At 46.5% G+C, this 25,654-nt stretch overlaps 4 protein-coding genes across 4 annotated transcripts; 2 read left to right on the top strand and 2 right to left on the bottom strand.

Annotated features, from left to right (window-relative positions):
- Positions 1–516: 516 nt before the first annotated feature.
- Positions 517–5,683, top strand: DIO1 (iodothyronine deiodinase 1). The gene is made up of 4 exons (XM_010202712.2): positions 517–1,068; positions 3,156–3,299; positions 4,389–4,588; positions 5,380–5,683. The coding sequence occupies exons 1-4, from the start codon at positions 555–557 to the stop codon at positions 5,443–5,445; spliced, it is 924 nt and encodes a 307-aa protein (XP_010201014.2). The 5' UTR covers positions 517–554; the 3' UTR covers positions 5,446–5,683.
- Positions 5,684–6,036: 353 nt separating this feature from the next.
- On the bottom strand, positions 6,037–9,404 carry IFT25 (intraflagellar transport 25). The gene is made up of 5 exons (XM_062003420.1): positions 8,955–9,404; positions 8,462–8,568; positions 7,699–7,767; positions 7,108–7,151; positions 6,037–6,601 (listed from the first exon to the last, which is right to left on the bottom strand). The coding sequence occupies exons 1-5, from the start codon at positions 9,050–9,052 to the stop codon at positions 6,494–6,496; spliced, it is 426 nt and encodes a 141-aa protein (XP_061859404.1). The 5' UTR covers positions 9,053–9,404; the 3' UTR covers positions 6,037–6,493.
- Positions 9,405–9,440: 36 nt separating this feature from the next.
- LRRC42 (leucine rich repeat containing 42) lies at positions 9,441–16,156 on the top strand. The gene is made up of 8 exons (XM_062003419.1): positions 9,441–9,529; positions 10,470–10,957; positions 13,044–13,175; positions 14,221–14,339; positions 14,738–14,826; positions 14,915–15,028; positions 15,187–15,271; positions 15,672–16,156. The coding sequence occupies exons 2-8, from the start codon at positions 10,485–10,487 to the stop codon at positions 15,926–15,928; spliced, it is 1,269 nt and encodes a 422-aa protein (XP_061859403.1). The 5' UTR covers positions 9,441–9,529; positions 10,470–10,484; the 3' UTR covers positions 15,929–16,156.
- LDLRAD1 (low density lipoprotein receptor class A domain containing 1) lies at positions 11,385–24,910 on the bottom strand. The gene is made up of 6 exons (XM_062004361.1): positions 24,890–24,910; positions 24,437–24,488; positions 22,728–22,847; positions 22,190–22,327; positions 21,519–21,647; positions 11,385–20,747 (listed from the first exon to the last, which is right to left on the bottom strand). Exons 1-6 carry the CDS (start codon positions 24,908–24,910, stop codon positions 20,602–20,604), a joined length of 606 nt encoding a protein of 201 aa, XP_061860345.1. The 3' UTR covers positions 11,385–20,601.
- Positions 24,911–25,654: the final 744 nt, after the last annotated feature.

Genomic DNA, 25,654 nt, shown 5'->3' with positions numbered 1-25,654 from the left:
GCCGTGGCACTGCGCCGCCCCCGCGGCCTGAGCAAAGGCTGCAGCAGCAGCGGCCGTTCCGCCCGCAGCAGACCGAGGCGAGATCTCTGCAGTACTGACAAATACCTAATAGCGGGTGTCAGCAGCCTGGGGCAGCACTTGTTTCTGTTGTATCCAGTGACAGGACAAGGGGTGATGGGAAGAAGCTGGAACACAAAGTTCCATTTAAACATGAGGAAAAGCTCTTGCACTGCTGAGGTGAGGGAGCCCTGGCACAGGCTGCACAGGGAGGGTGTGGAGGCTCCTGCCTTGGAGGTTTCCAAACCCACCTGGACACGTTCCTGTGTGACCCTGCTTTGGCAGGGGAATTGGACTCAAGCTCCATTGGATGGCCCTGTGGGAGCGGCAGCAGCAGCCAGCCCTGCATGGGCAGGGTCAGGCCTTCAGGCACTGCAAACCTCATTTATTTAGTCTGCACCTACTGACAGGCTTCTCGCAGTGGTAAAATACACCAGCTATTTGTGAATAAGCCTTGGAACTGGGCAGCTGGCACAAAACATCTGCTGTTGCTATGGATGGAGAGTGTGGCAGCCAGGCCCCTGCTACCACAGACACTTAAGTCCATGGCAGGGGACTGGCCTTGCCTCACACACAGAAATTTGACCCAACACGTGGCCACTTTTCCTCCCCCTCGCTCTCCACCTTTGCCCCTGCCAGCAGGCTGCATTCCTGCAGGGAGCAGGCAGACCTGTGCCACCATGCTCAGCATCAGGACATTCCTACAAAAAACCCTCATCCTTCTGCAAGTAACTACGTCTGTTGTCATTGGCAAAACACTGATGATACTGTTCCCCAATGCCATGAAAAGACACATCCTCAAACTAGGAGAAAAAAGCAGGATGAATGAAAACCCGAAGTTCAGCTATGAAAACTGGGGACCCACTTTTTTCAGCTTCAAGTATTTGCTCTTTGTGCTCAGGGTGAAGTGGAAGAGGCTGGAGGATGAAGCCTGGGAGGGACATCCTGCTCCCAACACGCCGGTGGTGACTTTAAACGGTGAAGTTCATCACCTCCTTGACTTCATGCAAGGTCAGTACATCAACCACACCAAGGGGCTGGGCTTGCCAAGACAATCAATGAGAGGAGGCTGCTGAGGGGCTGGGGACAGGCAGGAGACTGTGTGCCCTTGCAGACCTGACCAACAGCCCTCCCTCCCTCCAGCTGTCTACCTCTTGAATTTCAAGTATAACCTACATTTATAATCCTGGCTGCAATATCCCTTCCCCCTAGTAAGCTTAGGAACCTCTTGCAAAAGCTGGCTCTGCCTGGAAATACCTCTTGACTGAAAGCCAAGAGAATAATTTGGTTTAAGAAGAGAAGACCCAGGATCAGAAGCGTTTGCAGTGATTCATGAGTGCTGACTACGTACAGAAAGTCTCCCACCAGTGCCCTTAGCCACCCTAAAGCCTAGAAAAAGCACACAGTAGGGTTTTTTATCCAGATTCAAAGTAGCTAGAAATAAAGCAGAAAAAAAGAAGCTGCTTCGTACTTTGTCCTCTGCCTCCCACCGAGAGCTCTGTAGAATGTGGAATTAATCATTAAGCTGCAGACTGGATCCCCATGGGAGGGATTACATCCTTCTCTCACTCTGCTTTTCTAATTATAGATATATTTATGTAGGAAATAGGATGCAAATTTGGCAGAGAGATACACACAATACCTACAGGAAAGCACCCCCTTTATTAGATCCTTTAGGATGTGGATCTGTATTAGCAGCAGTATTTTAAATGAAGCTCAGCCAGAAGGAAGGCCTTGAACAAATTTCAGATGATTTAACATAACCAGAGACAAAAAGAGGTGCTTAAAAATCCTGCAAGTCCTCTTAAATGGAAGCCTTGCAAACAGATGCTAACACCTGTAGGCACATGCTGTGTTAATTTGCAAGCAAGCACATGGATACTTTTGCCAGGGGCTTGTGTAACAGTTCAATAAATAATAACATATAACCAGAGTGCTGCTTGGACAGGAAATTCCAGGAGGAGCTGGAAAGCATAGGAGCTTGTGTTGCACGACTGAAAAGTCTGCAGCTTCCACTCAGTTCAGCTCAAGCTGATGTCTCTGGCAAAAACTCCACGTCCAATAGGGTCGGTTAAAGGCCTCAGGACCCTGTGCTTGTACATCCATCCCTGCACCACTGTCCTCTGAAAAGCCTGACAGATGATCCCGTTTAGTAGTTGTGAAGTTCCTTTGTGCTATGGACCCTGGGGAGGCTGTGACGTGCCACGTGCCTTACAGCCACTTTACAGAGTCACAGAACCAATTAGGTTGGAAAAGACCCTTAAGATCATCAAGTTCAACCATTAACCCAGCACTGCCACAGCCAGCACTAACCCATGACCCTCAGAGCAACAGCTACATGGCTTTGGAATCTCTCCAGGGATGGGGACTCCACCACTTCTCTGGCCAGCCTGGGACAGTGCTTCACAACCTTTTTGGTGAAGAAATTTCCCCTAATCTCCAATCTAAACTTCACCTGGTGCAAATTGAGGACATTTCCTCTCATCTTGTTGCTAGGATCTTGAGAACAGTGACTGACCCCCACCTCCCTACAACCTCCCGTCAGCTAGTTGTAGAGAGCAAGGTGGTCTCCCGTCAGCCTCCTTTTCTCCAGTCTGAACACTCTCAGCTCCCTCATCAGACTTGTGCTCCAGACCTGAACACACTCCAGCCTCTCAATGTCCCTCTTGTAATGAGGAGCCCAAAGCTAAATGCAGCACTGGAGGTGCGGCCTCACCAGTGCCGAGTGACACAGGGGACAATCACTGCCCTGCTCCTGCTGGCCGCGCTGGTTCTGATTTTAGATCAGTTCCCTACCCCAAAAGGCTGGTAACTTGGAACTGGCTCTGCAATGAGGACACGAGAAGCTGTGTGACTGCAGGGTGCCTCCCACCCTTCCTGGGCTCTGTGCAGGAAAGGGACCTCTCGGTTCAGCTCGTTGCTGGATCCAGCACAGGGCAGAGCGAGGCTGGGGAACAGCAAGCATCACTTGCAAAGGTGAAGATCTTCTCTTGATAATTTTAACATCTTAAGGCCAAAGCTCAACACAGCACATCCATTTAACCCTGTCCTTCCTCCCACCACTGATTTAACCACAAAGTTTCCCCTTTTCTTCCCAGATAACCGACCTCTAATCCTGAATTTTGGAAGCTGCACATGACCTTCGTTCATGTTAACGTTTCATGAGTTCAACAAGCTCATCAAAGATTTCAGCTCTATAGCAGATTTTCTTATTGTCTACATTGAAGAAGCTCACGCAGAAGGTAAATTACAAACAGCACAAACATCACAGTCATCTCTACCAAAACTGCTTCCTCAAATCAAAGGCAGCAACACCAAATCTCAGCACCAGTTTGTGTCTCTAACTCTCCAGTTTACTCACACATCTCATTTCACACCGAGGTACTCCTGCTGAACCAAAGAACGTAGCTGTATCTTTACAGAACTTCCTCTCAGTGTTAGTACTGCTCCTTCTGGAAGGGAAAAAGAAACATTGATAGAACAGAGGCTAAGTGAGCAATGCCAGCATGTAAAAAAATGAATTCATTTTTAACATGTCTGAAGAATAGAACACAGACATTAATTTGTATAGTTTGTTGGTTAATTTTTTCCACACTCTTTCATGCACACAGGACTCTTAAGTAACACACTGGCACCGATTTGATCCCAGAGTTAAGGGGCTTTTCTAAAACATAATATTTACGGCTTTCAAGTTTTCTAACTCTACATCACTTTCAGTAGTTGAGAATCAGACAATAACTCAGTCAGGCATCAAAACCTTTTTCTAGTTTCTATTCACAGGGAAGAATTGTGTGTGAATGTGTGGCTGCCTGTTTCTGAAAAAGGATGGTGTATCCTCACTCCGATTCTTCCCTTCTCACTGAATGTCAGTTTCTAGGCTTAATGAGGAGAATCCAGCAGAGTGAACAGTGCTATTGTTGCAACTGCACTAAATGAACTGTCACCAGCTGACAGCACTACTGGCCATCTTCAAATCCCTTCTCTGCCAACAGTTGTGACAAACCTTATCCAAACAGGATATATATCTCCCACTTGATTATTTCTTGAGAGCTGATTCACGTGGGAAAATACATTCAATATTTCAGAATCCAGGGCAAGGGGAACATACAGTTTGCTGAAATTAAAACTATTTTGTAAAAATAGATCTTGAGACCACCGAAAAACTCAAGTACTGCTGTCCTTTGAGGCAGGGCTTTCATTTCACGGCAAGTTCTCATGTGAGGATTACAAGTATTTTTTAACAGTGCTGGGATATGACAGACAACATGTCTCCACACTCTTAACACCTATTTAGGATGTCCCTTGCTAAATCCCTTTCTCGTTTGTTTTAGATGGATGGGCTTTTAAAAACAATGTTGTTATTAAAAAGCACAGAAGCCTTGAAGATCGAAAAATTGCAGCACAATTGCTACAGAAAAAGAATCCCTTATGTCCAGTGGTTTTGGACACTATGGAGAACGTGAGCAGTGCAAAATACGCTGCGCTGCCAGAACGACTGTATATACTTCAAGGAGGGAAGGTTGTCCACAAGGTAAAACATCTCAACAATAATACTGAGCACACTGTACCAAGATTCTTAAATTTCAAAAGAATTTGAGAATGCTTTACATTTAAACAGTATTTCATTCTGTTTGAGAGCTAAAGGTTTCACAATTCACTGTAACTGTGGAGAGAAGAGGCAGCAAACCCAGTCTGGGCCTTTTCAATGTCCATATTTGATGTACACACCTCAGTCTGGTTCAAATATTTATCTTTTGGCTCATTAGGAATGCCCTAAGCTGAGAGACCCAGGCAGGCTTGCCAGCTCCCGGATCCAGATGTTGGCCCTGTCCTGGTAACACAGCAGGGTGTAACCTGTGCACATACCATCTCCCACCTGCTGGCTGTCACACAGAAGAATCACAGAATCTTAAGGGCTAGAAGGGACCTTTAGAGATCATCCAGCCCAACCCCTTGCCAGAGCAGGACCACCTAGAGTAGGTCACACAGGAACTTGTCCCAGTGGGTTTCAAATATCTCCACAGAAGGAGACTCTAAAACCCATCTGGGCAGCCCCTTCCAGTGCTCCTTCACCTGAACAGGGAAGAAGTGTTTCTTTTGTTTCTTTGGAACCTCTTCTGTTCCAGCTTGTACGTGTTGCCCCTTGTCCTATCATTGCCCATCACTGAGCACAGCCTGGCTCCATCCTCCTGACACCCACCCTTTATGTATTTGTAAACATTAATGAGGTCAGCTCTCCCCAAGTGCACCTGCCCACTGTGCTCTAAAGCATTTCTGCTTTGCATACCTGAGAATGACTGTAAAATTTTATTGCCTTTGCAGGGAGGAGAGGGGCCTTGGAATTATTACCCCCAGGAAATACGTGCCATCCTCGAAAAAATGAAATAGAAGACGGCTTCAGAGTAAAGACTATCTGGAGAAAAACAGCCCAATGAATAAGTTTTCCTATGTAAAGTGGTCCCTTACATGTTTCTTTAGAGGTTCCCAAGCCTCATCACTGCCCCCCATTACTGCACTGGGGGATCTTACTATGCTTATCCTACTTGGGGTAAGGAATAGCAGTTGGGTGCACGGAGCTGTCAGGAAACAAGCACTTACCTTTGTAAGTACTGTGCAAGATAAACATTGGGGTTGGTGCCCTCTGCAGACATCGACTGGCACGCAACACAACGGCTTTCACGGCGTTAAGGTTCTCTTGCGTACATACAATTTCCCTAAATGCTCGCTTCCACTGACTTCAGAAGGCTTCTGAACAAGACAACCTCTGTCAACGTTTGTTTCTATTAGTATTTGTTATGACAGTCCCAGCACAAAGCACAGACGGCTGGGACCTGAGTGAAGAGAATACTTATAGAAACAAGGGATTGATATGCAACTATTAAAAACCTATCAGAGCACTTCAGATGGCTTCAGATTGTTTCCTTCCCCACCCTGCCCCTCTACCCCCAAGTTCTGTAATAGCAGACATATTAATCCTCTTGAACAGTTTGAGTTGATGAGAAAGGTACTGACTTAAGAACTTCTGAAGGACCTGCTTGGCAATAGGAAGCAATACCTCCCATTTAACTATTTCACACTTGGGTTTTATTTATATAACTCTGAGTGCAAGGCAAACATTTTAGAGGAAATTAGAGCTTTAATTCATATACTAAGAAAGCCTGATTAAAACATACTTATTTAAACAGACTTGGTTATGTTCAAGTGTTCTAAGGTAGCAATCTAGGTTATAAAACCAGAAAGCTGTTACTACAATTAACAGGAGTACTGCATGACATACATTAAACTGGGGACGGGGGAAGGCATACAACATCCATACCTTCAACAAACACTTTAATACAAGGTTTTAATAATTAAAAATTTAAAAGTTTTCTCTGTGCTACAGATACCACAATGAAATTTCTTTATAAAAAACAAGAAGTACAAATTTAAGCTGGACTTAAGTGTTCTCAGCTGTACCCTCTGCCGTCACTCGGTGCACCGACACAAAGTGATCAAAGGCAGATTTGATGATGAAACGCAAGTAAGTGGCTTGGAAATCAGGAAGCTGTAGAAGGAAACAAAAACCCCAAACATGTTCTTGCATTCTCTGTAGTAACATAACTATCAAACAACATTTGCAGAGAGCACTGTTCAACAGAGAGATCTAGATATTTCTGTCTGTGCTCGAATTACACATAAAGCAAGGCCTTCTGTCTCATCTAGCTGGCTTCAGAGTTTCTTTAGATGACAGCAATTCAAAGAAGTCCCATCCCTCTCTCCCAAGTACTGCAGCCATAAAGGAAACAATTCAAGGAGGAAAGACTGCCACACTTCTGGAAAGAGCTCTTTCCCATACTTAGGAGCAGTGGGCAGTTGCCATTTCATACTCTAATCTACAAATGTGCAATCGGGAACTGCAATTTCATACTGTGACCTAAAAATTTCTGTACTGAACATCAACTGAGCAATTACTGTGAATAAAGGCACATTTTGGTTTCTCGTGGTTTCTCCACAATTAGTCTAGACACCTCACTTCTCAAAGCACTACTGATGTACACTGTAAATACTCACTGGAAATTCTTCCATTTGAAGTTGTCCTTCTGTGTGTTGCAAATCTAGAAAATATATTTTAAAGCAAATAATGAAGAATAATCTGTAGTGCTGTGAAAAGTTTTCACTGGACTTTCAGAGCGCAAGAGAGTTTAAGGACCATGAACTTACACTGCATACAGGAATTGCTCTTTTGTTTTTAGAAGGTGGTTTAAGAGAACAAATAGTTTTTGCAATATCTCAGTGCATATATATCCCACTCATTACACTGCTATATAAAATGGCACCCAGGAGGCACTAAAAAAACGACCCTAAACCAAACCAACCAACCCATGCAGGAAATGCCACTCTATTATACTATATCATTCTGGTTTTCATTTTTGGACCATAAAAGCGAGGGCACAAATAGTGCTTTTAGACCTTATATTTTACGTCTACAAATTCCTACAGAGACCGGGAGTCTTCATAAACTGCATTTCAGTGCATTAATATCTAGTAAAATAGTGATTGAGCCACACTTGTCAACAAATAGATACGGGGTTAAAAATACTGACTGAGAAAGATCAACACTATTCCCACAAAAGCCACACTGCTGCAGATTCAGAATCTTACCTTTTTCTATGCACTGTTCAAAATCTACTGGATCTTTAGATATGCTTCTTTCAATCCTTAAAGTCCGCACTGGAATAGATACATTTAAGATATGAACAAAAGTTCTGAGTGGTATTGATAACGGTTTGTTCCATCACTTCCTGTCTACAAAGCACTTTAAAAGCATTAATTAATCCATTCTTCCTTTAACTTTTGGGACAGGACTGTAATACAACCACCATCCCCGTGTTCCAGGTTGGACAAATAATGACAAGTTTTCCTGCCGTTTACACAGCCCTTGCTAAGGGTCAAGCTCCTGTCTCCATGCTCTGACCTCCTAACAGGCCTTTCTGGTTTAAAACTCACATTTTCCTTCATGTTATTCTTAAAAAGTAAGAGTTCTGTCCTACTGAATTATAAAACTCAATATTCAACATAAATCACTAAAAGAGTAAGTGTTGTAGTCCTGTCCGTTACATCAGAACAGCCATCATGGTGCAACAGAACAGGTAGTTATAAGCTCAGTAGAAGGTGTTCCAAGAACAAATTAAGTACAGATGAAGTAGATTTTCCATCTTTTTCTAGTTTGTTTATCAAAAACTTTGGACGGGGAGAACAATTGCTTTGTTAAACTAAACGAAGCTTTATTAATTAGATTAAGCTTTGTGTATCTCTTAGAAGTGACTACTTAGAGGCCGTGACAGTACTGCGACAATGTGCATATAGTCACAGGCACTCATTCTAACACGGTCCCTATGCCAAGCTGCAATACGTGAAGTCTTACCCAAATAGCACTGGATTGTGACTTTGCTGATTTTTACACGTTGAGGAAAACCAATAATGAATTCCTGTGGGAACATGCCCGTCGTTGTCCAAAACGTTTCTGAGCTTCTGTGGAGGGAATCAGACAAAACCCCCATCTTCAGGTTCCCATTTATAATCATCTTGAAAGAAATTTATTACACAAAAATCCCCCCAAAGCTCCAAAGCCATTGTTATTTGGGGTACTTTTAGCACACCCGTGTACAACGATAGGAAAAGCTCTCATGTGGTACTAATGCTCTAACGCTCCGGCTCTGTACCCGAGTAGTACCCCAGGAGGACTCACAAACGGTGGAGGCCCCAGAAAAAGAGTTAAACTCTGTGCCTACAGGAAAGGTAAAGCAAAGGACAGAAGCCGGTGGTGAGGGGCTGCGGTAATCTCTGAGGGGAGCAGCTGCTTCCCGCCGGGTCCCGCGCCCCACTCACGGCCCCTCAGCGCCCCGCGCCCTCCTCACCCGTCCGCGACGTTCTCGGCGGGGTGCTGCTCGTCGCTGGAGGTGGCCAGGACGAGGACAGCCCCTGCCGAGCTCAGGCACCAGTCGGTGGCCCTCATCCCCACGCTGGCCGGCAGCAGAGAGGCGGGGAGACGAGGGGAAAACCGAGGCGGCCGCTACCAGGCAACGGCGGCGTCCCCGCCTGCCCGCGCCGGCGGCGTTTCGCGGGGTCCCGCCACCGCAGACTGACCGCCTCACAGCAGCGGGACCGCGACAGCACCGCACCGGTGCCCCCTTCCCCGGCTCCTCGCCACTGCCGCAGCCTCCCGGGAGGCCCACGCCCGGAGCCCCGAGCCCCTCTCCGAGGAGCGGCGGCAGGAGGCTGCGGAGCGGGGTCTCGCCACACGTGAAACCCCCGGACACAGACCGCAACCCCAGCACAGCCCCCGCCTCAGCCGCTCGCTCCCGGCATGCCCCGCGCCGGCCCCGCCCCCGGCGCGGCTCCGCCCGGCCCCGCGGGCGCTGCGGGATGGGCGGCGGGAGCGCCGAGCCACGGCCCGGCTGACGGCGCGGCGGGGGGGGCCCTCCTGGGGCAGGTAGGTGGGGACCGGGCCGCTGCCGCAGCCCCAGCGGGGCGCTGGACGCTCGCCTTCCCGCGCCACTCCTGCCGGGGCCGCAGCGGACCGGGAGCGGGCGGGGCGGGGACCTTTCCCCTTGCGCCCCTCGGGGCTGCGCCCGGTTGCGGCGCACTCAGACCCGCGCAGGGTCCGAGCCCTTCACAGACCTCCCCGGACAGGACCCAGCTCCCCTCCCGCCCCCTCAGGGCTGGACCCGATCCCCCCAGCCCCCTCCCCGCGGGCAGCGCCCGATCCCGTCAGCACCCCTTTGCCCTCTTAGACGGTACCCCATTTCCCCCCGCACCGCTGGACCCGAGCCCTCGGCTGCGCAGGACCCCGACCCTCCCCTGCCCCCCGCCATGGCAGGGTCTGTGCCCTCCCTCCCCCCCCCCCCGACCACGACACCTGCTCACGAAGCGGAGCCCCCCCGGCACCGGGTGGGCGAGGCTGGGGTAGGGACACCGGGAGCCTGCGCTCCCGCTCAGGGAGGGACATCCTTCAGCAGGCCCTATTGCCCTGCTGCAGTCAGCAATTTGCCCTCCTGTTCCCTCCCGCCTGCAGCAGAGCCAGGCCAAGCTGTGGGGGCTGCTTCCCCCACAGCGCCAGACCTCCTCCGGCAGCCCTTCGCAGGGCAGGGATCCAGCCCCAGGCCACTAGCATAGGCACAGAGTGGGGAGCCCTGCAGAGCCAAGGCCCCTCAGCCCCCTGCCAGCCCTGGGCTCACTTCCCCCTTGCCTGGTGTTTGTGGTATGATGGCAGCCAGCACACACCCCGTTCCACGCAGCCTGTCCATCCTTGCACTGCGGGGTTACGTGACTGCTCTTGGGGCATTGAGGAATGCTGCCAGGGGTTGGGGTCTCTCCTGAAGAGCATTTTTCTCTGTGGCTATTCTTTACCTGCCTATGGTTTGTTTCTGCAGAACTGGACAAGGGGAATGTCTTACTGTCTCCACTCAGAAAGCCATTTGGATACTGGGCCAATATATGTGCGTGAAAATGGGAAGCTGCATGTGGTAAATCAGAGTGCAGGCGGCATACAGAATGTCACTCCCAAAACAAGACCTTTTAGGCTGTTTTCCAGAGGATTTTCGGTGGAGCTTTGTTTGAACAGGGAGGACGATAGGGCGAGGAGGCAGAGGACTGACCATTTCATCTTCACGTACACTAAGGAGGGGAACCTCCGGTACTCAGCCAAGACTCTCTTCAGCCTGGTGCTGGGCTACATTTCTGACAATGTTGATCACATCGACTCACTGATTGGTTTCCCAGAGCAGATTGGTGAGAAGCTCTTTTCAGCTGCAGAAGCAAGACAAAAGTTTGCAGAACCAGTAACGGGACTGAGAGCTCTACAGAAGTTCACTGAAGCATACGGCAGTTTGGTGCTATGTTCACTGTGCTTGCGGAACAGGTACGTGAGTTCAGTGACAGGTGCTGCTCTAGCATCTGCTAGAGCTTCTTGCCAGCACACTCAAAGTTCCCCTTCAATGATTTTCTCTCAAAAATATTTTAAAAAAATAATAATCTTTTGGGTTTATGACAGCACCTAATTCTAATGAAGTGGCCTGAGCCTTATCCGACTGATCTGCATGTTTCCTTTTGTCCATTCCTTTCCTTACGAGTGCAGCTGCTGGTTTCATCCTAAGACACAAATCATAATGCAGGTAACAGACTACATCGTGTTAACTAACAGGGCATTTATGTGAAGGAACAAACCTGCAACTATTTTTTAACAAGAAGAATCAGCACTTCCATAGCAATCTGTGTTTAATGTCTTCTCAGGTATTTGTTGGGTTGTCTTTGTAATTGCAATTCCACATACTTAGTGGACTTGTACACCTTTGCAAACTGTCTGAGTTTATTTACTATAAGGTTGCCATCTCACTTCATTTTGGGGGGGTCAGAAGAAGATACAGTTTTGTAGGTAGGTTACAGGCTTTGAAGTCAGGCAGGTTTTACCTTAGTTTATTCTCGTTCCCATTTCCATATTGAACATGCTTTAAGGAGGTTCCAGTACCAGTTTTTCCATCTTGTCAATGTCCACATTGTCTTTCAGTAAAAGAGAGTCTTACCAAGCTTAAAAAGTTTTGTTTTTAAAACCTTGCTCCTACCAAAGCCTTTCCCAGTAATATAACCAGCCTTATCTTCCATCTGTACACTTGAAAAGGGGATGGTTTATCCAGTTTAAAATCCAAGTACAGGCATATTCATGTGAAGTGCCAAGGGTGTTCAGAGAACAGTAGGAACGTTTGAGCAGAGGTCAATTATCCCTTGTTTTATCCTTTAAACCTACTGCCTTTTTATCTCTAGTACAGATACTTTTAATGGGATTAATTCAGAAGTTACCTCTGTCATCTTTTGCCATTACAGAAGGCTAAGTATCGAGTCTTTGAAATCCAGAAAGTAAGATATTAAGCCATTTTCTGATTAATCTTATTTCTAAAAGAGCCCACTCTTCACATCCCCTCTGAGCTAGTAGCATCTCTCAAGAGTTGGCTTGTGCTCTGACTGTAGGTACTGCCTTCTGCATAGCTGAATTGCATGGCAAAGGGATTTGGTAGGGTAGTTTGATAGCTGGCCTTGCAGTAGAGGGATATGAAAGTCCTCCCATTTGCACAGCCAAAGAGGTGTTCCTTTGAGGGATGAAATTGGTAAGCACTCCTCATTTCAGCAGTGAAGATGCTGATCTCAGGGTTTGTCTTGCCATGGGGAATATATGGTAAATTCAGGAGAGATTAGCAAATTTGGGACTTGTTTTGCCATGGGGACAATAAACGTAGGAGAGACTGCTGAGGCAGTGACTGCTACGTGCTCATTACTGCATCTTCATGCATGCCATTCTTCAGTGGTTTGTTCCCATCTCTGAGCCTCCTAATGAATAGTTCCAGCACAGATGTTTGCAGGACTGTGGAGCGAAGCAGATCAGGGAACCAGCACAGCTAAGCAAACAACTCGCTGGGTAACTACTGCCTAGGGTGCAGCCACAGTCCTTCAGGCCTTTCATCTCTAGTCAAGTATTTTATTTATGTCTAAAAAAGTGAAATGTTGCCATTTGAGAAGCTATGCTGATACGTTTGAAGTTGATTTTAAACCTGGATGTATGTGAGTTTGTCTGCACACTTCCTAGATACCGAGGAAGAGAAGTTTATGAAGCTGATTTATAGTAAACTGAAATATATATTTTGCATTGTTCTGAAATAATACAATAATATTCTGTGAAGAAGTCCCTAATTGTGATATTGGCAAGTTGAAGTCTTAACTGTTAGTCCAATATTTTGCATCAAAGCAAAACCATGACATTTGTTCAAGGAGAAGATTGAGAACTTGAATGTGTTGCGTGCAGGCTGCACATAAAAAGGTAGCTGGGACACCTGGCTCATTTCTCTCCATTTTCACAAAGGAACGTGGAAGAAACAACTGCATTATGCTTGTGCCACTTGAAGATACAGGTGCCTTTTTATGTGCCTTATGCTATTTTGTTGTTGTTCTCTTTGCAGATACCTGGTTATCTCTGAAAAGCTAGAAGAAATTAAGTCTTTTCGGGAGCTGACATGTTTGGATCTCTCCTGTTGTAAACTTGGAGACGAACACGAACTGCTGGAACACCTCACCAAAGAGGCTCTGTCTAGGTACCTATTTCTTGACAGACAGCTAAAAATGACAGTTTTCTTATCACTAAGCAGTTCAAAGAACCAAGCTGGGAACTTTAAAGGAAAGATTCATAGGCAGCAATGTATAAAGTTGAAAGTTTTGGTTGTTCATAAAACCCCTTATTGAGGTAAAGGGAATGCAGGATTTATTGTGTGCAAAGCAAATGATCCAGAGCACACCCTGAATCCTCAAAGGTCCTGCAAGCAGCCAAGATAACTCCCTGTCTTGTGGTTTGAAATCCACTTTTAGTAATTTCCATTGGCCAGGTAAAAAACTGCATCTTAAACATTTGGAAGTGTTACACTTATTTCCTTGTTTTAAGAAGGAACTTTTACCAGCCGCATTTCTAACCAAAACCCTGTTCCAGATTAAGATTTCTACAAGCAGTAGGTTGAATATTTGGTTACCATTCAAAACATACAAAATTCTGTTTGATACTAAAGATTGAAAAGTACAAAATGCTGGAAATCAACAGGCAGGATAACTGCTAACTAGGGGATATTACGTTGCTCTAAGATTTTGGTGCATTTTGCATTAAGGTTTTTTTCATGCAGTGTCCCAGAGAGTTTTAGTGTTTGGTTTTTCTCTTGTTCACCTGTGTTCTAATAGCTCATGGCTTCCTTAAAATTATTGCAGTTTCTCTTACCAAATCTGTCCTCTCCCACTCTGCTAAGCAAAAACAACCCCCTCTTTTCAGTTTAGAGTGGATTTGAGAGTGGCAGCCTTGGTTTAAAGAACTTTGGTGTATAAAGAACTGTATTGTCTATTCACAAGTGCTTGTGCTGTAGGGTCAGTTTGTCACCTGGGAAAAGCTGGTCAAGTAAGTGCTTCTGTTGAGTTAGCTGAGGCAATAGAAAGATATTTGTTCATCTTACTCACTGAGGCTTCTTTCTTGCTAACATTCAAGTAGACCGAAGAGTTGGCACGGGAAGACCCTGACCTTCCACCAGAAAGTTTTAGGAAGTTTTGGAAAACTATCTAAAATAATGACTAAAACCTGTGCATTTATATCTCTCCTCCCAGTGTAAGACAGCTTCTCCTGAAAGACAACTCTCTATCAGATGTAGGCCTTCGCAGAATGACAGCACCAGTGCGGGTGTTGAAAAAGGGACTTGAGAATCTTCTAGTGTTGGACTTGTCATGTAAGTGCTTTATAGTTTAACATCAGAAGCAACTTGTATCCTTTCTGATAAAGAATTTGTCCTCCTTGATATTGAAGGAATGCTATTAATTTCATGATTCCCATGTGCCAAGGACTGGACTCCCGACTTTCCAGAAGGCACAGGTCACACCTGTGGGCTCAGCTACTTTGCTACTCACATTAAGATTTGTAGTAGTTTGGGAATTGGTATTGTAAGTACTTGTACTTTAATCATTAGATGGAAAAAGTAAATTTTGACTCACTGAACATGAAGCATACTACCAAAAAAAAAAGGGCCCAGACTCCCATGTTCCAGCTTTTTGGAAGAAACAGCTTCTTGGTATTCTGATCATCATTCTCCACAACTCACAACTTAGCTCACTTTCCTTGCCCTTACAGGTAACCCTAAAATCACAGATGTGGGAATTGGATACCTTCTTTCTTTTAAGAAATTGAATTGTCTGGACATTTCTGGGACAGGTCTCAAGGTAAAAAAAAAAAAGAAGCATCTAAGTTTACTGGGCAAGTGTAATCAAATGTCTTCCCTTCTGACTGCTTTGTTTCCCTTCTCACTAGGATGTTGATGCTGTCATTAAGCGGCTCCAAATGCAGATAGGCCTGGTTCACTCCAAAGTGCCTCTGAAAGAATTTGATCACAGTAACTGCAAAACAGAGGGATGGGCAGAACAGGTATAGGCTTTTAAGTCTGATTTACTCTCTAGAAACGATCCTTATGGTGTATTAAAAGTCACTGAGTGGGAGAGAATAAGGGGCAGAGTTACTTGCAGTGATATTTCTGTAAATTTTCCAAGAAACATTTTAACTCCTTCAAATGGGTTTTTTTTCAGACAGTTTTGCAGTGGGAGCAGATGATTATGGAGGCCATCAAGCCACAGGACAACTTGAAATCCAGAACAGCTGCTCTGCACTTCTGTAAGTAACTGCATAGAGCCCACAGAGTGTGTTTGGTTTATTTTCTACAAGGAATATTTTCATCCCTTTCTAGCACAAACAGCATCTTAGGTGTGGAATTTCAGCCGTTTGTGTAACTACATTAACAACATGTTTCATCTTTTCTGTTTGTTAGGCAGCTGGATAACTCTTAAACTATAGCATGGCAGCATGCTTAGGGGCAACATACAATAACTGAGTTTTCTCCTTAAAATCCTGAGTCCAAAATACAAAGGTTATTTTCCCTTAAGCACGTTTCAGCAAAGCAGTCAGTATTCCAGGTTTGCTTGGCCAACACAAGTGTGCATTTTACAGCATAATTCTGCTTTTCCCCAAATCCAAACTTAATTTTTATGGGTTTTTGTGTTTGTTTTTCCTGTAGATGGCAAGACACACAGAATAGAGAAAGTAGTGAAATGCAAGCTGGTGGAGGCAGAAACAAAAGTATCTGGACACTTGCAGTTTTATAAGGAAAAAGTTCAAAATAGCCATTTGCCATTGAAAAAGGAGGTTTTGGGCAGCCAGGAATTAAAGAAGAATAAAAAAAGAGCTTTGGATGAACAAGAGAGAGAAAGGACTTCCAAACAGAAGCATCTGTGCCTCACTGTGGAGGACTGGGATTTGTTAAATACCTACTGAGTCAGAAAGAAGTGGGTCTTTTGTTTGTTATTTTCTTGCTGATGACAGAATTTAGACTATTGAGAGGGAGTAACAAAAGGAGATCGGTGGTGTTAAATCTGATTGCTGTGACATGCTGCTGGGTTAACCAGGCTGGGGAGGGACAGAGGCAAGGAAAAGGTTGGTGATACTACTGTATATTTTCAATACATATTTTTTTTCAAATAAAGCTTTTGTGGTCATGCTTAACTAATTTTTCTGGTGTAGATATTCACAAAAATATCTGGTCCTATTCTCCCTCTTCTCTCACCTTCTAAGGAGCTGAAGGAAGACTCATCACTGCCACTGTCAAGTGCCTTGGGGCTGTTAATAGTGCTGGTAGAACATAAAGCTCATTCTGCAAGCACCAGAGCTCTGAGAAAGGGAGGAAGCCAAGAAGATAAGCAGGGCCCCAGGGGAGCAGAGGCACTAAGCCCTGGGTAACAGTTACTGCAGAAATCCAAAGTAGAACAGAAGTCCCCTCTCTCTCATTTTAGGCCAAGAAATGAAAGCTGAAACTTGGTTACTGGGGAGACCAGGCTCTGCAGTTGGAATATATTCTCTCTTATAAGCAAATTCTCTGCGTTTGAGAGCATTCTGTGGTTTGAACCCCCCTGTTGGGGCATGCACACATCCTCAATGCACTAACACTACTTCCCACCTAAAAACGTCCCAGGAAGTTTATCATTCAAACACAGATTGTACATATTTGCTATAAACAACCCCTAGACACTTAAGACTCATCATGTGTCAGCCTGTCTGAAGCCAGGGGCAGAGCTGCACTACTAGAGGCATGTTTATCACCAAATTCCTGCCCTTGGGTTACTCTCAAAGCTGGCTGATGTGCACTGTGCCCACAAGTTGGGCACTGCAACCATCAGTGTGTTCTTAGACCTGTAAGGCCAAGAATTTACTACCAGTTTCCCCTAATAGTGCTTATTTAGGGCATATCTTCCTTTTACACCATTGTTTAACATAAAAAAGCAACACATCCTTGGAAATTAAAAGGCCAAGAAAAGAAGCTTCACCTCAAAAATGCACAAAGGCTAGACTCCTTTCTCTCTTTGTTCTTCTACTGCTGAGTTTTCCTCAGAAAAGGACTATGCACAAACAAAACAAGCATACTTTCAAGCCCTACATTTTTTTTTTCCCAGAAACTGAAGGCTATTAATAGCTTCCACTGACGACTCCATCAGCCCTCTGCTGAGGCAAACAACGGCAGACACAGCCACTTGGCAGACCCATGCCTGCACAGGAAGGTGACAGTGGCACTCAAGTATATTCCTCCCCACTGCAGCTGGCTTCTGGGTCAACAGCTACCCCAGATTTCTTTTGCTAGCCCTTCCAGCACTGTGGAGATGTGCTGGCCTGGCCCGGCAGGGAGGCACGTCTCGGGGATCACACGGGCGAAGCAGCAGGGAGCTGATGCCTCCAGCTGGAAAACGGGCACAGCGTGATTTGATACAAACAGTCACCCCAGGTCACAGGGCTGCTGCTAAAATAATACAGTACATCTTTCCTTTTCAGAAGAGAGTTGTTATAGACCACGGTGTTTCTTCCCCATTCCTGATACAATTATTCCTTTTCTTAGGTTTCTTGCTGACCAGTGGACTGCCTCTTCTAAACACACCCCGTGTACACTTTATCCTAGGAAGACTTAGACACACTTATCACTGTCCTCAGCCCACTCTTCTCTATTTATTGCACTCTGTGAAGCACACAGGCTCTCCTGACCAGGAACAAGGCAGTTAGAAAATTACAGGAGACTCACCCTGAAATAGATGGGCTCAGCCAAGGGGCTGCTGAAACTGCCTGCTGAATCCCTGCCTGTTTCCAGATTGACTTCCAAGCCTTGCTGCCCATGGACTGCTGCTTCCCATGTCTCTCTTGGCAAGTCTCTTCACAGGTGTAAATCCAGAGCAGGATGAGTCCCTGGTTCCTCTCTCCTAACCTAAGGCCATTAATCACAGCTCTGGCCTCCCAGGAGCAAACTGATACAGGGATATCAGCCAGAGAGGAACCTTGGGGCTCTACCCTGCAGGTAGGTCAGCTCCTCTGACACCAGTAAACCTTTACTGGCGTATCGTAGATACAGGGACCACATTACTGACCCCATTTCTCTGTGGTTCAGCTCAGTTACAAAGCTGTGAGATGGCAGAAAGGGAGAAGAAGCCTGTATTTGGTTTCCTTTTTGCAGTCAGGGATATCTTCCACGCACACTAAGCCTGCCTCTGTTTCCTCACCCTCCTGCTAAAGGAGAGAGAAGGTGGCACAATAATCTTTCCTGCCTTAAGCCAGGCCACTTGTGCTCTTTATCACATCTCACAATATAGTAAGAATTTCCACATCTCAACATTATCCCCATCCAGGCAAGGCAAGCCACCACTTGACCTCTGCTGCAGTGGCCTTCTACACAACAAGCACAAACATCCAACTCCCCCCACTCCCATGTCACATGCCCCAGCCCTTTCCCCTTCACCCTCATGAGCATCTTAAAACTTGGCAGAGGTGAAGCTGTGGCAACGATCAACCAATACTGGAGTGGGAGAATACAGCCATTGCCATACAGGCCAGCCTAACCAACAACAGTATCTGTTATCCAGCTACAGTTCCCATCTTTCTTTGACCGCTACCCCATAGAAGCATGCAGCAGTCCTGCAGCCCACCTACCTCCTCCTCATGCAGAGAGCTTGTTATGCATCTTCCCCTTCCAAAGACAAGCAGCAGGTGCCTCCAAAGCTAAGGAGCAGGCAAACAGCCCATGGCTGAATCCAATCTGAATTAGAAAGAAGCTCTTCTTCCCAGGAAGGGGAGGCTGACCCTTGCTGCCTCTGGATTGCCCCTCCCTGTGCTCCTCTTAGAAATGCTGCAAGACTTCCTCAGTGGTTGCCCCAGAATAGACTCTGGGGTAACAAGAGGAACATCAGCAACTACAATAAGCCAGGCTTTATTTACCAACCCCAGCTGAACCTTGTTGAAGCATTAGATGTCTATGACTCTCCAGTAAAGATGTGCATCCCTATTTCAGGCCTTGATCATGGCTGGAAGCTTGCAACTGAGAAGAGTTTATCTAGAGAACACCTAACCTATTTCCCAAGCTGCAGCACTGAATGCATTGCAGTTGTGTTTTACAGGCATCGAGAAAACAAGCCATTCCTCCTAGTCAGGGGTAGAAGAGGACAGGTCATTAAATGCAGCTTTAAAAGTTTCCCATAGTACCAGTTCCATTTTGCAGTTTTGCCACCTCTTTCCAGGTGAAGCCTGAGTCAGGATAATGTAAAACCATTTCAAAAAGAAGCCTCAGATCTACAGCTGTATCCCAGTGACAAATTAGAAGAATCATTCACTGTTGATATAAGTCATAGTGACACAGGATCACAGGACAGAGAGGAAATGAGTGAATGGGGTTTTGTTTTTAAAGTTCTATGACCTTGGATTGTGGTGGGAAGAAGATTGCCTGATGTTTATTTTGGGGCTAGAAAAGTAAGTATACTCACTTTAAGTGTGGGTTTTTTTCTCAGAGATGATGTTTTAGACACTGATGAGATTTTCAAAGGAGCAGAGATAGACCACATCTTTCTGAAATTTCAGTGGCACATCCATGTCTATTTCCTGAGGACTGTTTTGAAGGTTTGGCTGCCTCATACTGCTTTGCTGGCAGAGGAATGAAACAAGCAACGAACAGATCCCTCGTCATCCCACAGCACCTCGGGAGTGGCACTTGGTTTTCTGCTGCTCTCTGCTCCGAGGCTGTGACTTTTTAGAATTCCCTTTCTTTGCCAACTTACTGCAAAACACATCCCAGCTCCATGTCTGTTCTCAACCTGCTCAAAAACTGCACAGCCCTGAGAGAAGTACATTTTATATACACGTTGGTTCTGTGCCCTGGCTTGCAGAGACAGCTCCACAATCACGGAGAAATGGTGATACATCTCCACAAACCCTGAAACCTCTCCACTTCAGTTTTCCCTACCATTACATTCTTCACAGCTTAAGAAGAGTACAGGAAGTGGCCTGTGCAGCAGCTCTCCATGGCATCACCCTCAGCATAGTGTTCCCAAGGAAGGATCCCAGGAGCACCAATGCAAAAGCCTCCAAAGCTGTTGCCAAAACCACTAGCAGACCTGCTTTGAACATAAATACAAGCCTCTTCTCTTGCCTGTGAGGATCGGGAGTGTGAAGATGTGCTGGAGGGAAATGCTAACCCAAGGCCTAGAAAGTTTCACCTCATTCAGCTCCTGCCGTTTAGAGTATTCTTCAATGTACCCTCCATCTCACTGCCTGCAAAGGCACCAGCATGTCCACACGGGAAAAACTCTTTGCTCAGTGTTGGCCAGACCTGCCAACTGTTGGCAGCAGCTGGTAAACCGTCTCTAGCAGCCTGCACACAACCCATCAAGTCAATGCTGTGAGACACTGCTCTGCCCATGTACAGAGGACTCACCCTCACATGACAGAAGAACCCCTGAAGGTGTCCAGTACCCAACAGGCAGCATGGGCTGGCATGGGCATGTCCAAGTCCAGTTGAGTGTCATTGTGCACTCAGCATAGGGGTTGGAGCTTCTCAAGCAGGTGGCGAGCAGGAGGACACCAAAGCTTAAAGGTGACAATTCGGGAAGCCTCCTGCTGTCTCAGCACTGCTGGGTGCCAAGACTTCATGGGTTGCAGATGTACTCATCAGACCAGCTGAGACAGTGCTGGATGCCATCCCGGCACAGCCTCCTGGGCACGCAGGAGCAGTACTCGTAGAGCACAGGGCTGCAGCTCCACCACTCCGACCCGCACGGAGTGCAGGCGGCCACTGTGAGGGATGGAAAACAGGGAACAGAAATGCTGCTGCTGCACTGGCCCCTTTCCTCCTTCATCACACAGCATGTTATCCTTTCACTCCCTGGCAGCCACTGGTGATGAGCCTGTACCCGGGAGCCTATCAAAGAGGACACACGCTTGGTGCTACTTGTGGGAGGCAGTGACGGGGTGCGACACTGCGATGGCAGACGACATCCTGGCAGGAACCTGATAACCTGATAAATAACCTGATAGTTATTTACTTAAGCAAGCTACTCTAGAGAAAGCTGCTTGATACTGGCAGGCTTTTTTCTGATGTTCAAAACCAAGGAAGTGACTTAAAACATCTGGTGCTTGTTTTAGCAAGAGAGGGGAGGATGGCTTTGAAGCTGCTGGGGTATGTTCAGTCCTCCTGGCTGAGACGTACCCATCTCTTGATCAACAACCAAAGGCTAGTTTGAATAATGGCTGCTGCCTACAACTACACATCACAAGGAAACTGACCCACACTCAGCAAGCTACAGAGGAGCAGTGACTTTTTGGGGCTGGGAATGAAGCACATAGCCTTTTCCCTCTTGATTTCTACCAGGTGTTGACACAGAGCCCTTGGCAGCTACCGGGCTGGAGCCTGCATGTCACACACAGCTATTGGGTGTTCTAGCAGTGGATGCCAGCATCCATGCATTTCCAGCAGCACCAGTAACACCACACCTGTACGACCTATTTCATTCCATTAGCAGAAAAGACCTTTTGCCCAACAGCAGTAGCCAGAAGAGAGACTTACAGCTGCCCATCTCATCAGAGCAGTCTCCGCAGTCATTGAGCCCATTACACCTCTGATCAGCGTAGACCCAATACGTGGGGTTAGCGCAGTGGAAAACCAGGAACCCCGGAAGGCTGTGGGGCAGGTCACCTGCAAGGATGGACACACAGGGCACGTGCTCAGCTCCACCAGGCACAGATGCACCCACTGAATGGGGGATGAAGCTGCCAGAGGCTGCTGTCATGGGGGATCAGGCAGTCCTGCCCTGCACAGTGTCAGAGTGTGAATAACAGCACAGATGGGGAAGCTGTGGTTGGAGAGGGAAAGGGATGCTTGTGGCTGAGCCAGAAGCACAGTCTGGGTGCTCCAGGCTTCTGTATTAATGAGGGTTTTCCCAGGTTAACTGGACAATAAATTAACCATGTAGGCATACAGCTTAACTAATAGAAGAAAATTGCATCACAGTTTGGAAAAAAACCCTGGGAAAATAAGGGGAGTTTAGAGTCTTTGACTCCTGGCACTCCTGATGGCTTTTGGGCAGTGCCATCTCTCAGCATCTGCCCTACAAAGGATTTACCAGGCTTATCTGCTCACATACACAGCCAGAAGCACGGAATGGGATTAGAGGGAGATCGGCTTCTCTGTCTTTCAACAGGAAGCACAGGCAGGAGAGTCACAACAAAATCACTCACCACAGAGTTTCTCCTGCTCATCCTCTCCATTCCTGCAGTTGCTGACTCTGTCACAGACCTGGCTGGCTGGGATGCAGGTCACTCTGTCATCACACAGGAAGCCTGTCTGGTTCCTGGAGGCTGCACAGAAGCGGTTCACTGAAGGGCAAATAAGAAAAACTTTATTTTTCCAGCATTTTCATAGTACAATGAAAAGAAAGGGAATTTCCAAAACTCATTTCTTATTCTGTAAATAGCCAGAGGCCAAGATTAATCTCTGGGAGGTTCATGGCAGAGTCTGAAAACTATACCAGTAGCCTGAAGCATGACCACAGCATGCAAAGTTACCACAGCCCTATGGGGCAGGACACAGGAGGTGAGGAACGACTGGTGGTGACTTGGTTTGGTACAGCCCCACGATTCCCCCATTGATCCCCTTCCCTCCTCCTGCTCTGCGCCAGGACACACCCCTTCATTGACAGTGATGGACACAAAGGCTGTAACATCATTTTCTGCCTCCCTTACCTAAAAAAAACCCAATGGCCCTTGGGATACCAACCTGGGGCACGTGGCAGGAGTCCCAGCACTGCCGCCAAGCCCGTGGCAGCAGCAAGGATGAGCAGCACCATGGCAGAGATGCAGAGTTGCCTCCGGGTGCAGCCCCACTGGCAGCAGCCTGCTGGAGGCAACAGTGAGAGGTGAGGGGCTGGGGAAAGGTGGGCAGGTCAAACCCAACCCCTACCTTTCTGTGTGAAAGTGTTTGGGCGGGGACAGATGAGGAAACACAGAGCTACAGGGGTGATGTTTTGGGGGATCTGCATGTAGGACTGTCAGAGGGGTTTAGGAATTGATAACTGAGTTTTAATCCAAGCTCTGACATTAAACATCTCCTCATAGGGGATTTTGCTGCTGGCAGTATGGGTGAGCCTGTGTTGCTGTCATGGAGCACTAGGACTGAAAGATACAAACACTGCATCTCCGTCAGAGCTTATCCACTGCACTCAGGTGTAGACAAGTGGAAGAGGCCAAGCCCCTGCCTGATTCCATGGGACAGCAATGCCCTTTCCACTGCAGAAGCAGCCCAAACACATGGCAGGTCAGCATAACACTGGGACAGGTGCCCTCCCAGAGCTCACAGGGAAAACTCCTAAAGCAGTACCATTTCATTTTACAGCACTTTGGGCTTTCTGCTCCAGCTGTGACTTTAACATTCCCACGGACAGAATTAGCAGCTCAAAATGGTGAGAACTGGCTGAAAAGGAGCCCTTTCCCCCCCCAAAGACATCTCCAGAGTATAAAGACCATTGACCTTCCAGGGACTCTAAACTTTCAGAAAGTACATAAGTCATCCTAAATCTGGGAGCTAAAGGCCAGACCCACAGTCATTGCAAGACAACAGCAGTGCACAGACAAGCAGTGCCAATGGGCTGCCCTCATCTCAGGTCTCTGCAGCACCAGCGCTCTGTCTCTAAACCAACATTGTATTTTCATGCATTCCTTCGTAATTCCAGACCAACAGAAAAAACTGCACATGATCATCTGAGAAACACGTAACCAGTCACTCAAAATAACCCTGCAGTATGGCTGGATTTGACGATTGCTGAAGTGCTTTGATCAAAAAGTCAGAATTGTCTTAGCTGTGCTTCCTATTTACTTAGTTGTGCTGTACAAACACAAGTGAAGGCACAGCCTCTGCTCAAAGGCAAAGAGATCCTGGCTGCAGTAACCACCCCCTCCGTCATGCTTGAGAGGGAACCAAACACAGAATGTTTCAGCTAGAAAGGACTGTGGTGAATTACAGCCTGTCTGTGTCTACAAGGCAGCACCTTTGACCAGAAAGCACAACAGTTGCAAATAAACATGAGTATAAAATAATGGCAGTGATGAGATGTTGTTGCAACCTGATATACAAGTTTGCAATTGATTCTGTTTGATCTCACCTTCTCCTTTGCAATATGGACAAAATTTCCTGAAGTTCAGCTATTAAAAACTTTAGATAATCTAGTCTAGAGCAAGTTCATTATGAGCCTGTAACAGACAAGGGTTACCTATTATGCTACTATACCCCAAGATTGCCAACTCCAGGCCAACAAAGAACAGCTGAAGCTTATAATTTTACAGTCTGGACGTTTCACTATACAGAAGAGGAGAAAGAATTAAAAATCAGTCTCCACAGACCATAAATACTGGTTGTAGTTTACATTACATATATAGTTTCAATTGATTTATACTTTAATAATAAAAATGTTAAGCTCTGCATTTTGTTACCTCTTTCTTCAAAGAAGGGCTTTGTTGAACCAAAAGCCACACCACCATTTCTCTAGAAGGAAAGGAATAAAAGACTGTTTACAGAAGCAGTGTGCAGTAACCACCAAGGTACACCTTTCCAGTCCTCATGCCATCTTACCCAGGAATATAACAACATATTCCTTTACTTTTACATACAAGCAAAAATTGCCTCAGTGGAAACATGGCCCAGATTTTATTCACAAAGCAATCAATTAGCTCACCTTTTAAGTCTTACCCATTTGTAAAACAAACACTAATGCAATTCCAGCACTTTATATCAATACTTGCCTTTTGTATCAAATAAGGTTCAGTAGAAACCACTCAAAATCTCACAGAAACCAGTGATACAGAGGTCAGACAAACACCATGACCAAGAACATATGTGCTTCAGGAAATAGCTGCATGTAAGATTTTTCTGAAGCAGGACTGTACCTGGGGATGAGTTTTGTTCATGCTTCCCAGAGCTACAGCCCTCACAGGAGCTCAAAGGACTGCAGGGAGTTCTTTGAACCTTAACACAAGCAATGTTGCCAGGATACAAAACCCAACAGAGATAGGAAAGCAAGGAGTGTGCTGCTGCCCGGGCACACAAGCAGGGGAGGACGGGGAAGGCGGCACCAAGCCTGTGCTCCAGGTCTGGCTGGTTTCTGGTTTGCTTCCTGTTCCTCCTGGCTTCATCTTGACAGGGCATTAGGCAAGCTATAACGCACATGGAGATTTTGAATGCCAAGAACTCCACTGCTACTCCTGATGCCAGTTTGGGAGATGAGCACTCACCCCCAGGCTGAAACAACTGCATTGACTCTGGCGCTGGTCAGGGAGAATCTCCCTTCATGATGAAAGCTTGAGGAAAGAGAGTCTGATCATCTTTATGTAAAGTCTCCTTTCTCCCCATCTCCTTCCCAAGGTGGAGCTGACACTGACCTAATCACAGCATCAGTCCTGTTTCCTGCAAGATGATCAGATCTCAGTAGAGCTGTGCAAGATGCAATCATCTGGAAGAGCTTTCCTGCTTCAGCAACAAGCACAGCCATGACAAAGCCTCCACAGCCTTTTCTTTCACTTGTGAACTTGAATTTCCAGGCCTGTAGTTAAGTCTTAACAGCTCAGCCTGTAGCTAACATGAACTTAAAAAGCAATTGCAGCCTTCTCAGGTAGCTGCAGGTCTTGGCACAGCATATGCAGAGCAGAGCTCTG

This window comes from Colius striatus, chromosome 10 (assembly GCF_028858725.1).
Source record: "Colius striatus isolate bColStr4 chromosome 10, bColStr4.1.hap1, whole genome shotgun sequence".
NCBI classification, from domain to species: Eukaryota; Metazoa; Chordata; class Aves; order Coliiformes; family Coliidae; genus Colius; species Colius striatus.
Note: the sequence above shows the minus strand (reverse complement) of the source record. Positions and strands in the feature narration are given on the sequence as shown.